This window comes from Protopterus annectens, chromosome 8.part0 (genome assembly GCF_019279795.1).
Source record: "Protopterus annectens isolate FY-2018-M chromosome 8.part0, PAN1.0, whole genome shotgun sequence".
NCBI lineage: Eukaryota > Metazoa > Chordata > Ceratodontiformes > Protopteridae > Protopterus > Protopterus annectens.
In genome coordinates, this window is record NC_056741.1 from 472632803 (window position 1) to 472646042 (window position 13240).

Below are 13240 nucleotides of genomic sequence, written 5' to 3' on the forward strand. Positions count from 1 at the left end.
ATCAGTGAGTCAGACCCTCAGTGACATCCACCACAGACTGAACACTGGGGTGGACTACTGGACATACCAATTGGAAGTTGACTGGTTTTACAGTGAAAGACTCCAAGTCCTTGGATGGGAGACAGACATGCTCTCTAGTACACGGCTGTCATCCCCAAGTCAGCAAATAAGCCACTGTTATTGCCTCCCAGGAACAAATGAGTTGAACTATGCAGGCAGAGTGTGGGAAATCCAATGGTCACAGAGAAAGGGAGCAAAAATACACACACAAAAAAAATAAATAAAATAAAAAAATCAAATCTGGCAGATTAAGGGGATTATGAAATTTATAGAAATGCATGGGTATCAGAGAATTTTTAAGCGGGTGGGCAGTTTTCATTTAAGGCTACTTTATGTGACTTCTTCACAATTAAAAGAGATGTACCATATCCGAATGGGAAGACATTTTTATTTTGAATGCGCACATCTCTGTTCAAATGTACAGTGATAAAAAAGGGAATGAAAACAAGTTAGAATTTTAAGCATAGTTCTATTCTGTGTTTCAATTCAGGACGGATGTTGGAAGAGGGGAGGTAGCACTGCCCCGTAGATAAACTTTTGACAGACGTGTTCTGAAAAAGCACAAAACAATCTGCCAGGTGGTACATCTTTAGCTCTATCAATGTAAAATCTAAGCAGCTTCTGCACGTCTGTTAAATTCAACACCCAGGAAAGGGCCCAGTGGTTCTTAGTCTAGTGCACACCTATGAGAACCTATAAAAATCTGGGCTGTGGGACTCAGACTTTTACAGAAATTCTAGCATTTCACACACATACCTGTCAAGTACTAACACATAGAAACCTGTTCTGAAAGTGTCTCTACAGCAAACAGGTATATGCAAGGCACCTACTAACTTTCATATACAAGAATGACTCAGAATTATACAAACATTAACAGTATTCCCAACAGTATCACAGATTCTTTCCACCATGACAAAGGGTACACAAACGTGAGAAAATTTTTAAATGTGTCTATGCTCTGGGGCAATCCCACGTACACATGTCTAGGCTCAATAAACCACATGGGGGGGGGGGCTCCACCTTGGATCCTGGGAACTACCACCCCATCAGTCTGACAAGCCTGATCTGCAAGGCCATGGGACTTGTAAACAAAGACAATGGCAAACTTCAAACACTGGACTCCATGCAGTTTGGGTTCATGAAGGGCTGCTCGTCTCCTGAAGCTGATTGACTTCTTCAAATCAGTCTCCAGAGCCGCGGACGAGGGTAAGGCAGTCCACACAGCCTATCTGGACCTTGCCAAGGCCTTTGACACCAACCCCCACTCTGGAATCATAGACTTACTAAGCTGGGCATTAATCTCTACATCACTCAATGGGTTGCCAACTGTCTTACTGACAGAACCCACACTGTAAAAGTAGCAGACTCCAAATCCAGCTACAGACAAGTAGAGTACCTCAGGGTTCAGTCCTGGGACCGCTCTTGTTTGGCATCTACTTCTCTGAAGTACAGGCCAACACTAAGGGACTCTGGCTAACAAAGTTTGCAGATGACTGCAAACTGGGAGCCATTATTGAATCCCCAAATTATGTGGATACTCTACAAAAGGGCCTTACAGAAACAGATGCTTGGTGCCAGAGCCATGGGCTCAAGCTCAATGCCAAGAAGTGTATAGTTATCCCCTTTGGGAAAAAACCCGTACCCGTGAATTACCACATAGGTGGCAGTACATTAAACACCAAAAGTGTGATGAGATTTAGGGACACAGGTGGAGAGTGGTCTCACCTTCTATAACCAAATTGCCACAACAGTCAGGAAATCCTTCTATGTGGCACACCTCATCACTAAGGGCTTTTAATCCAGAAAAAAGGAAGTCATTGTTCCACTGTACTCATCCCTCATTAGACCCATTATAGAATACAACACCCTGTTTGGTATGTACCTCTCAAGACATCTGCAACAACTGGAAAGGCCTCAGAAATACCTCACTAAAAGAATCACAGACCTAAAGCAGATACCCTAAATGACCGCCTTAAACTCAAGCTATACTCTGTCGCATATCATCTACTCAGAGGCGATCTCTGCTTAACATACAAGGCCATGTCAAACCCAGAGCAAATTGAATTTAAGGTATATTTTACAAGATGTTGGAGCTGATGTTTCAGGAAGTGGCAGGAGACTAAAGCGACCCAGTACATTTAATCCAGCTTTAGTAAACACTTTACATGTGTTCCAAAAAATATGTGAAATGGAGTTCAGGAAAATGGATATCTGTGGAGTAGACGACAATCTAACTAGTTTAGAGCGGGATGCACTTTCCCACTTGTCTAGCACTCCGGACATCAGAGTAATGAGGGCAGACAAGGGGGCTAAGTTGGTCATCATGAATAGAGTAGATTACGTAGACCGCATTTCTTCCATGCTGAGTGATACTGACAATTATAAAGCTGTCAGCATTGATTTTGTGTTGAACCAGCATAGGAGGGTGGACACCCATCTTTTTGATATGTTATGCCAGGAAGAAATAGATAATTTGGACTATGACTTCCTGATGATAGAACAACCCAGTTTGGGTAATTTCTTTGGAATACCAAAATTACATAATGATGATGGGCAACTCACTTTCAGGCCAATAGTTTCAGCCAGAAATTCTAAAACTGAAAGTATATCAGTTTGGTTGGATGATACTCTAAATAAAATAGCTCAAAACTCTGAATATTACATCAGGGATTCTTGGCATTTATTGGAGAGTTTAGGAAGGTTCAATTTCAAACTGGAAGAAATCAATTTTGCAACTCTAGATGTTAAAAGTCTATATACTTGTATTGATCATGAGTTGGGAATTGAACACCTGAGGAATTATTTGACACACAACACTGAATTACAGAATTCTAGAATCAACACCATTTGTACCCAGATGGAAATAGTCTTACATAATAACTTTTTCGAGTTTGATAATAAGATTTACCAACAAATTTCTGGGGTAGCGATGGGGGCCAGAGTGGCACCAGCTTTTGCCAACATCGTTATGGCAGATTGGGAGCAAGAACACCTTAAAAAACATCCTTATTTTGGTAAAGCCATGTTCTATGGAAGGTACATAGATGATTTGGTTTTTGCATGGTTAGGGGATAGAACTGAATTCGATACTATGGTCGAAGACTTGAACAAAACCACTAGTTTTTTGATATTCAAACATAGTGGATTTGGCAAAAGTATTAATTATTTGGACATCAGCCTCTATATTGATTCTACAAAAAATATTCTACACAGTAAAATCTACAGAAAGCCCTGCTTCACTAATCAATATTTGCACAAAGACAGTTTGCATCCCATTCACATGAAAAGAAATGTAATCAAGGGCCAGATAATTAGGCTAAGTAGATTGACATCTGAGGACATTATCAGAAAGAACTAATACAGTTAAGAGATCTATTCATGGCTAGAGGTTACAAAAAACATATGATAAAGAGGATTGAGAATGAGGTTCAAGGGCTTCGAAATGGAGTAGCAGGACCAATATTGTCAAACATTAGAATGAGGCATATGGAAGAAGTTTCAATAAGTAGTACTTCGAATCGAGATAAGCACGTAGATTTTCACATAGCTTTTCCTCTCCCGATCTCCAACCAGTTGGGGAACATTAGAAGTATCATTGAAAGAAAATGGGGTATCATTCTGGGGAATAGAGATCTTATGGCATGTGTAGGCATTAAACCAAGTTTCACATACAAAAATGTGACCAATCTAAAAAGCATGCTAGAAATGGACCACAAAAAAAGAGTGACACCCAATAGGGACATCAGTAAAAAGAAGGGAACTTTTGCCTGTCAGAATTGTAGACAGTGTAGGTATATAACAAACACTTCTTTTGTGACATTTAAGCAGATAAGAAGGACATTTTGGGCACAAAAGTTCTACAATTGCAATAGCGAATATGTGGTCTATGTAGCTAGCTGTTCAACTTGTGGAAATTATTATGTGGGGAAAACTAAAAGAATGCTAAAACGTCGGATCTATGAACACAATTTGGCTATTAGGAATAAAGATTTGAACAATTCTTTGGCAAGACACTCACAGGAGTGTACAGATTTCAAGAAATTTGAATTTTTTGCCTTAGATCATATAGACAAATGTCTACTGAAGGGAGACTTGAATAACAAACTAGAGCAAAAAGAGTCACTATGGCAGTTAGGGGCAGATGAACCACCAGGTCTTAACGAAGGGATCAACATTAAATGCTTTTTAAATAATAGAAAATGATCTTTGAGCATTCAAATAATTTAATGAAGATAAAATAGTTTTTTCCCCACTATAATTTTGATATCAAAATTCACTTGTGTACTTATGCAAATGCTAAACAGTCTAGAGAACATTTCTACATTTTACCACTTTGAAAGTGCAGGCAAGTAAATGACTGGTCGCAATTTCCATTAGATGAGAATAGTTTCATTTTTCATTTCTCATGTTAGGATATTTCTGGTAGTGGCAGTAGATAATATACATAATACATATCCACCTACATTCACATACCAGAGTTGTCACCAACACATTTGAGTACTTTTGGAGGTAGATAGGTGACACGACATCTATTGGGTGCAGTTATGGAGAGATCTACACTCCAGCGTTATATAATTTAGGTAGGCATCAGGACCCACTGAGTGAGACGTTCAGTCACTTTCATGGGGTTTCCTCAGTCGATATAGGGGTCAACTGGTGTGTCAAGGGTCAAGCCCAGTTGGCACGTTAAAGGCATAGTTGAATACAACACAATAAGGGAGATACATCGGATGTCTGGTACAACCATTTTTTCTTGGCAGTTAGTTTTTCCATATAGTCAACATGAATGCTATGGGGTACTATAGTATAGTGAGCTTTCACCACACAGAGTCTTTTTGCAGTTATACATCTGCAGATTTTCTATTGATATTAAACATGTTAGCTTCCAAAGGTATTTGGGAACGAGTGGGACAAGTAGGCATTCCAGCCGGATATGGCTAATAGTTACGCATCAATGTTAATGTTGGATAGGGTACTACATCGATTATCGGTGTAAAAGTTTTTTAAAAAAGTTTTTAAGCATGTATATTTAAAGCATTATTTATGATTGACAACAACACATATTTGTATATAACCATCTTTTGCACATCTAAATGGTTATTTTATCATTATTTTTTTGTTTTTATTCTTACATTTAAATTTGATTGTAAGTAATAATGTTATGAATATTACATCATTTCCTGTTTATTGGATATAAAACCAGGACGTTGGGAGGAGTCCTGGTTTTTCTGAAGAAGTCCACGTGATATTAAAGTGGAAGAAAGCTAAAAAATAACATCTGACTGAGTGGCCTCTTTTCATCCATTCTGGTTGCTGTTTGGCAGTTGGTTTTACAGTTCAAACCCAGAGCTGTTGGACATGCTACACAAAGAAATCCCAATCCCTCAGAGCCACACGATCCAGGGATCTAAACCTCATCACAATAAACAAAACATGCTGGAGGGATAGGTTCCTGACCCAGAGACTCCCCAGACTCTGGAATAGGCTGCCCATACATGTCAAGCAGAGTACCTCTTTGGCCCTCTTCAAAAGAAACCTTGACGATTGGATGGGAGAAAGGAAATTCGCCCCAGGGGTCATGTCAGTCACCCTGCTAGACAGGGGTCCAGGGAAGTAAATAGTGTGGGAATAGCCAGGGAATTGTTATGGCTAGGCTTGTATAGGCCCTAGGACCGATGGCCTATTACCAAACCGTGAACCTATGAACACGGTCACGAAAGTGCATTGCTACAAAAATAAATATGTGGCAACTTACAAAAATAAATATGTGGCAACTCTATGAAGGACATTCATGTCCTACAATCATGCACACTCACACCTACTGGCCAATTTAGAGTCGCCAATCCACTTACTACAGTGGGAAGAAACCAGAGTACGCAGAGGAAAAAAAACATATGAACACAGAGGACATGCAAAGTCTGCACAGAAGGCATCCCAGCAGAGAATCAAACCAGAGAACCTCTTGCTGTGAGGGTGTCAACAGTATCCTCTGAGCTACTGTGCCGCTCTTCATGTCTTTCAAAATGGACATTACAGCTGTACACTTTGCTGATAGGTTTGCCAGTGTTATTTCTTATGGAACCTGTATTCTGTTGTGCAATTTTGTGGGGGGTGCTTTCCGCTGCTTTGAAAACTAAGTGATGGTTCATTTACAGGTCTAATGCTTTTTGATGTTTTGCTAGAATAGAAGGTTGGTCAAATGTTTGATGGAGAGCTCTGCTCTACTGCAATGTTTATGCAACATTATGGTATCTGTGAAAACAAGTTGCATTCTTTGATTACTCATATTTAAAATCTGGACTCTGCCTTGGTCACTAGGAAATTGTTTTACCTCTTGGTGAACACAGACTTGATCTCATGCCTGACGGACATAATTACAAATATCCTTTAACATTAACAATGAACTGGCTATTTTTTAATAAATTTCAAACTACTATTCTTTTCTACTATACTCCTCAAAATAGCGATAGTCTTTATTTTGTATTTAGCATTTTTGGCTTACGCATATTCAAAATGTGGAGTTCCCAGGATTAAAGCCCTTGCAGCATGTCAGGCTTAGACACTGAAAGCTCACACTTCAAACCTACTGGTTAAAAAAAATCTCAAGATGACTGAGTAAAAGCAGAATGTGAATACAAATCAAGTGCAAGTTCAGAAGTGGCCCAATGAATTGCAACACTGAAGATTACACCAGGCAACTATCTCACTTGATGTCACTGCTAGACCCAACAAGGGCAACCACGGAATACAGCTCCCTACCAACTTATGGATAAAAGCAGTAGATGAAGAATCCAGCAAAGTGCAGCAATACCAAATACAAGGAATACAGCATTACAGAAGACTGTTGAAGAATTCTCCTAGAAAAAAAACAGATCCATTATTATTAGTAATAATACCCCAAAGTCTGGGAGAATATTAAAAAAAAGTACTAAAATTGCATTACAAGCACAATTACCAACCATAGGTTTTAATGACACTATTTCATGCAATATAATGTTCAACACAACTATGCAGACTGCATACAACACATTTCAGTCAAGGGATTCCTTCTTTTGCCATTGCACAAAGCAGCGTGGACAAGACCCAGTGCCTACTTTCTTATAAGACGTTGCCACGATCAAGTCCTCCACATGGATGCACTAAAACACAGAACCTAAGAGCATTTAACTCAGTAGCCAGACTTACTGCAATAATGGCAGCACCACTCCAAGCATTCTCACGGACTTAACTGTTGTATATACAAGGAGTCCACACACTACATATAAAATTCACTAAAAATCAACAACCAAAGCACACAATGATTAGCTAGAAGCCTGCCAACTTAATATTTGAACAGTCACATTTTGCCAAAAATGAATGTGCCCTAGTAAACTTGGAGTACACTGCTATAGCATCACTTTTACAAGTAAACAAAACTACTACCAACTCTGAAATCTCACTAATTACTAGGACTGCTGGACAATGCCAACATCTCAACAGATCCACAAAAAACGTTATGCTAGTAATAGATACTGCTCAATGAATGACTTGGTACTTATCAGTTGAGGAACTGAACTATTACTATCAAAAGAAAATTTTAAGGATTGCCTGCTTAAAGGGACTGTAGTATTTTCTAAAATGTTACTGCTTATTTGATTGCAACATACTATGAACTTATACTTTCTGTACATTTGCTCCAAAACACGGTGGAAAAAAGCTGATGCACCACTTAATTCTAAATAGGGGGAGAGTGATGCAACCTCTCCACTTGGAGTTTGGAAAATATTCTGACAGATTCTTACATAGGAAAGAGCAGCACAGAATAGGCAGGCTTCAGTGTGAATAAGCACCAAAACCTCTGCCAGATTTCATCCCATTTTTATGAAAGATAAAACTATCCCAGCTTTAAGAAAGGACATATGCATGAGAGTACAGATATACACACATCTCTCAAAAGGGGTTCCACCTGCTCTTACATTTGCAGATGTTACTAATACAACCACATTATATTTACAGATGCTTGCATTTTCCATCACTAATAAGTTAGGGTTACCACCTGTCCATTTATGCGAGCGACAGTTTGGGCAGTTGTGTTCTGCTGAAAAAAAACTAAAAAATGACAAAGGTCCAGAGATTTTTAGGACAAAAATATTTAAGTTTTCTTTAATAGTTGCAATTCAGTTTTGTATTTGAAACAACTAAATTAATAATGTAAGCAACTTAAACACTAAATGAATAAGCTTTTATTTTGGCAAAGGAGTGAATTTCTGTCTTTTGATTTCCCATGGGTATGTTTTGTACTGCAAAATTTCACATTTTTACAAAAAAATGGCCCACTTTGGGCATTTGAAAAGGTGGCAACCCTATAATAAGTTATCCGTTCCAAAGTAAACAAAACAAATAAAAACCACTTTTGTTATCACTACATAAACAAGCATTCGTAAAGGTGTTGACACACGTAAAAAAAGTCAAGGAAATCGGACAAATAGCTGAGGGCTAGCAGCATAACTTTTAAATTATAAAATAAAAGGCATACTGATCTGCCCAGAATACAAAGTTTCTAGTTTTGCTTTGGGTACCATCTCCAGGCACACATTCCGGTGTGCTTTAAGCACTACCAGTGCTAGCTCCTGAACAAACATGGTTCTTCATCAAACCACATGGATAATACACGGTCAATAAGACAAAAGCATTTTTGTCACTGACTCCTCACCATCCCCATCTTCATCCATGGGAAAGTCCTCAACAATGAAATCCTCGCCACTCGCTTCTCCTAACTCTAACACGTCCGACATCTTTACGGTTTGAATGGTAGCCACCTGAAAAGGATGCTGGGATATAGGAAATATTTTATATGGGGTACTACGTCGGAACTCGGAAGTTGTTCTATCAGGTTTTAAAACGCCATGTTTGTAGTTTCTTTTCTGTAGGACTGGGGATGTATAATCGGCCGCTTCTTCTGACGTCAGTTAGTAATCAGTTCAGCAGTTATAGCTTTCTACCCACGAGTAGCACTGTTAACTAGCTGTTATTTTGTTTGTAATTTTGGTCTTTTCTGTTTAACAGTTGTTTTCTAATAGATTGTTGACACCAAATAATGTTAGACATTTGGCATTGAGGCTTTGTATCCTTCGTTAAATGTATGTTAATAAAAGACGTGTTATTTTTGGATTTTCTAAGTGTATCATAGCAATATATACGATATGTCCTTGTCATGCTCTCAGCTATCCTAAATTGTGCCTTATGCTGTTGATGTGTGTTTTTGTGGAAAATCATTGTGGCTTGAAGTCAATTTATAGAATATCAGACATTTTGATTTTTTTTTACTTTGTATCCTTTAGAAAATGCGCGCTAATGCAAAATTGGTAATTCTAGAAACTTTCTTATTTAAAATCTGTTCCTGGTTTTGGGTGTTTGTTCCCCACAGTTTTCAGCTTTGTTCAGAATTCTTGTGCTTAGAGGTATGGTCCCTGGTTTTGGGCTGTTGGTTCTCATTATTTTTGGCTTTGCCTCGGATTATTTGCGGTTAAGAGCTATGTATACTAACCGTCAATTGTCTGAGTTTGCTTTTTCTGTACGTCCTTCAACATGTTTCTGATTTGCTGACAAATTACTATTAAAAACCCTAAATAAATCCATAAATTAGCATTGCATTATAATATTAACAATTTAAAGAAAAAGTTATTGCCCTGTTAGTTTGTTAACCTTCGAAGTGAAACATATCGCTCAATAAATGCTAAGCTCTAAACTCACTGAAAAAAGTTTCCACCAAAAACGGATTGCTCTCAGATCACGCCAACATTTCAACTCCCACAACCACACTGCATAGAACTAAGCACTCATCAATAGCTCCAGCTCGTAGGCAAACACTTCCCAGCCACCGAAAGGGACTCTCTTTACTACCCCAACTCAGAAGCCAACTGAAAATCTAACTTCTCAAAGAAGCCCAATGTTCCTGTCTAAAAAGGATCACACTGCCTAACCCACTTATCTCTCCTCCACCTGCTTCATAGGTCCTCATTCTTTCTTGGAAATGATATCGTGCGTATATAGATTACTTTTTTTAAATGGTACTACTTGTTTGTAAAGACTTGTCAAACTACTATGTGTTTATTGGTTGATTTTATGTCTTGTACATACAGCATATGCCTATTGCTGTGTTTCAATCTGCAAACAAATGTATTGTTCGCAGTCTTCACTTATCTATGTATGAGCTGTGATTATATCGTCTGGGTTGTGTCTAAAAATGGTCACTGCTAACCAGTTCACTATGTCAGTAAACAAATACAAATAAGTAAAAAAAATGGAACTGTGTTCCTCATTCATCACAAGTCTGTAGGATAAAATTACTGGTGAATTTAATCTCATGTCCACTTTTTCAATTGTAATTAACATACAATGTTTAGATACACAAACAGACCTACCTGCTAATCAAAATACATTTACTCCAGAACATAACCCAAGTATCCTTCAATGTTATTGAATCATGGTTGGCAGATGCCCAATTAATCCTTAACCCAAGTAAAATCAAACTTATGCTCTTCCACCCCACTAAATTAAAAACCCATTCCACTTACTTCAATATCATGTCTAGCAATAAGACTTTGATTGAGCCAATACCATCCACCAAATTTCTCTATGTTGTTATTGATCAGAATCTGATATTTGACTTACACATTGCCCAAACTATAAAAAAGTAGACAAAAAAATAGGTACCCTATACAGATCCAAAAACTATCCAACTGCAAACTCCAGAATAATTACAGGCAGAACCCATCGTCTGTCAACTTTACTGTATGCTTCACCCATCCTCACCAACCTTTCCAAATCAGACCTAACTAAGATAAATGTCTGCTGTAATAAGATAGCAAAATTTGCCACTAATTGCCCTCCTAAAACCCACCATTGCAAGGCCCTAAGACAACTATCTTGGTTAGAACTATCCCACCAACTCATCCTCACACAACTCTCTACTGTCCACCAAATGTTCTATAAATCCGAAAAAACTCCAGCTCTACAAGGCCTCGTCATCCCTCATACAACTTCCCATCCAATAATAAAGGTCTAATAGAAGTAAAAATAGCTCAGGTGACTCTCTATACTCCTACTACATTGCTAAACAGTGGAATGCCTTGCCACTTGACATCAGAACAATAACTAGCTTAAAAAACTTCAAGCATCAAATGAAAGTTTACCTCAACAATTCCTGGACTTGCACATGTGATGAGTATGGGTAGCCAAACCATGGTACTAGCTTATGTTAAAATTTACTTGCATATGTAATGAGCTTGGAAAATTAAGTCATATGACTATCTTATGTTACTTCCTTCTTTCTCACTGTAAATATCAAGCAGATTGTAAGTCTTCAATTTGCTATGTAACTGTACATAAGACTAATGAGCTTGTGTGCACTCAGTGTATACAGTGTCACTATCTGCTACTATTATAAAAACTGTCTTCCAGGTGCAATGTAAACTAAGATAATTGGTCTTGTCTTCCACTAGAGCAGATATTCTTTTTTTGTTATGAATTTCTGTTACTATACTTCTTCATTGTATTATAAAATTCTTTACTAACAAAATTGTCTGTTAACCATGGAGCTTTTCTCCCTGGGCCTCCACTGAAAAAGGGTTCTATGCCCAGTCAGACTGTCCCGGTAAACACATGTAAAATAAAATAAAATAAATAATTTACAAAATAAATTGCAGTGAACATGCCACAGTTGTGTGAACTTTGCTTTAGTGTACATCTCTCAAGTACAACCAGACACTTTTTTAAATACTGGTACTGTTCACATAGAAGGTTGGCAGTTGTTAAAAACATTGGACCATGTACATTGTACACTGTGAATACAGTATATCTGTAAGCACCAGAGGCATCACAATGTTAGAATACCACTATCAGTGGTATCCACAAACACAGTATTAACCATTTACCTCTAGAATCAGGAACACTTTTTAAATATTAATGGTAATGACCTACAAAGTTGACAGAATAAGATGACTTGAATTGGCATGTATTTTCCAAAGTAAAAAAAAAAACTGTACCCTTGATGATTGCATTATTTGATATATGTCATTCAGCAGGGAAGTCTCCAGGAGCAGATGGTATTCATGTGGAAATTTGGCAGTTAGGCAGAACAATGTGATAAAGATCTGGAAGGCTTTTTTAAAAGTGTGTGTGTGTGGGGGGGTAGTACCATCATCTCGGAAGAAAGCAGTGATAGCAATACTACTGAATGAGAATAAAGAACCTTCAAATCTGGCTTCATATAGACCTACTTAAGTATTAAACCATGATATCTATAACAGATAATGGAATGGCAAAAATGTTACCAGAACTGATAGCTAGGATTAATGTGGTTTTGTGGAGGGGAGGTAAACATTTGATAGTATTAGCAGAGCAATGATGATCCAGAGGAAAGCAAAGTGAAGAAAATACTTCTGCTGTTGATGAGTCTTGATTTAGAGAATGCTTTCAGTAGGGTCAGTTGGGATTTTATGAGTAAGTCAAGCATTTCCATTCCCTGATACATGAGGGGTCATATACAAGAGTTAAGATGGGTGGGGGGGGGGGTAATCCCTGACAAGATGTAATTTAGCAGAGGAATTAAGCAGGGATGCCCTCTTCCTGTCTGTTATTTACAGTATATTTAAAGATGCTGGCAAAGAAAATAAGTAATTCTCAAATTCAAGGATAGAAATGTGATAATCAAGCAGTTTCAAGTCTTTTGGGGATACAAAATAAATGAAGATGAAACAAAAACAATAGCAGTAAACTATGCACATATGCATGAATTGGTTCAGCTATACCCATACTTATGGGAACAAGATGAGATGAAATATTAACTGCATTGATTTAAGAAGGATTCTCTTATGGTAGCTTAGGATATGGGGGAAGACATTGAATGGAAGATAATATAAGAATTAAGAAACTGGAAGCTCATGTTACGGATATAGATAGTAAGATTCAAGCAGTGAAATTTACAGTCCCTTTATGTACAGGCCATATATATTTTTATTGAGCAGACAAGAAAGTGTGGATGACAATTAATACAGAATTGAATACATTTTTTGAGAGAAAAAGAGGGTGAAGTGGAATAAGTTAATTATCCCCATAAAATAAGGTACTTTAAAACTATGCAGTTAAGGTTTGTGCACATATGTAGAAAGTTATAAAGTGGAAAAAAATAACGATGAAA

The 13240-nt window shown here is 37.8% G+C and overlaps 1 protein-coding gene across 2 annotated transcripts in view; it reads right to left on the reverse strand.

Annotated features, from left to right (window-relative positions):
* RBM8A (RNA binding motif protein 8A) overlaps positions 1–8879 on the reverse strand; it is a 267421-nt gene extending 258542 nt beyond the window's left edge. For both annotated transcript variants that reach the window (XM_044079997.1, XM_044079996.1), the window contains exon 1: positions 8753–8879. In XM_044079997.1, coding sequence (XP_043935932.1) covers positions 8753–8834 — 82 coding nt within the window. In that variant the 5' untranslated portion in view covers positions 8835–8879. The remainder of the gene's footprint in view (positions 1–8752) is intronic.
* Positions 8880–13240: the final 4361 nt, after the last annotated feature.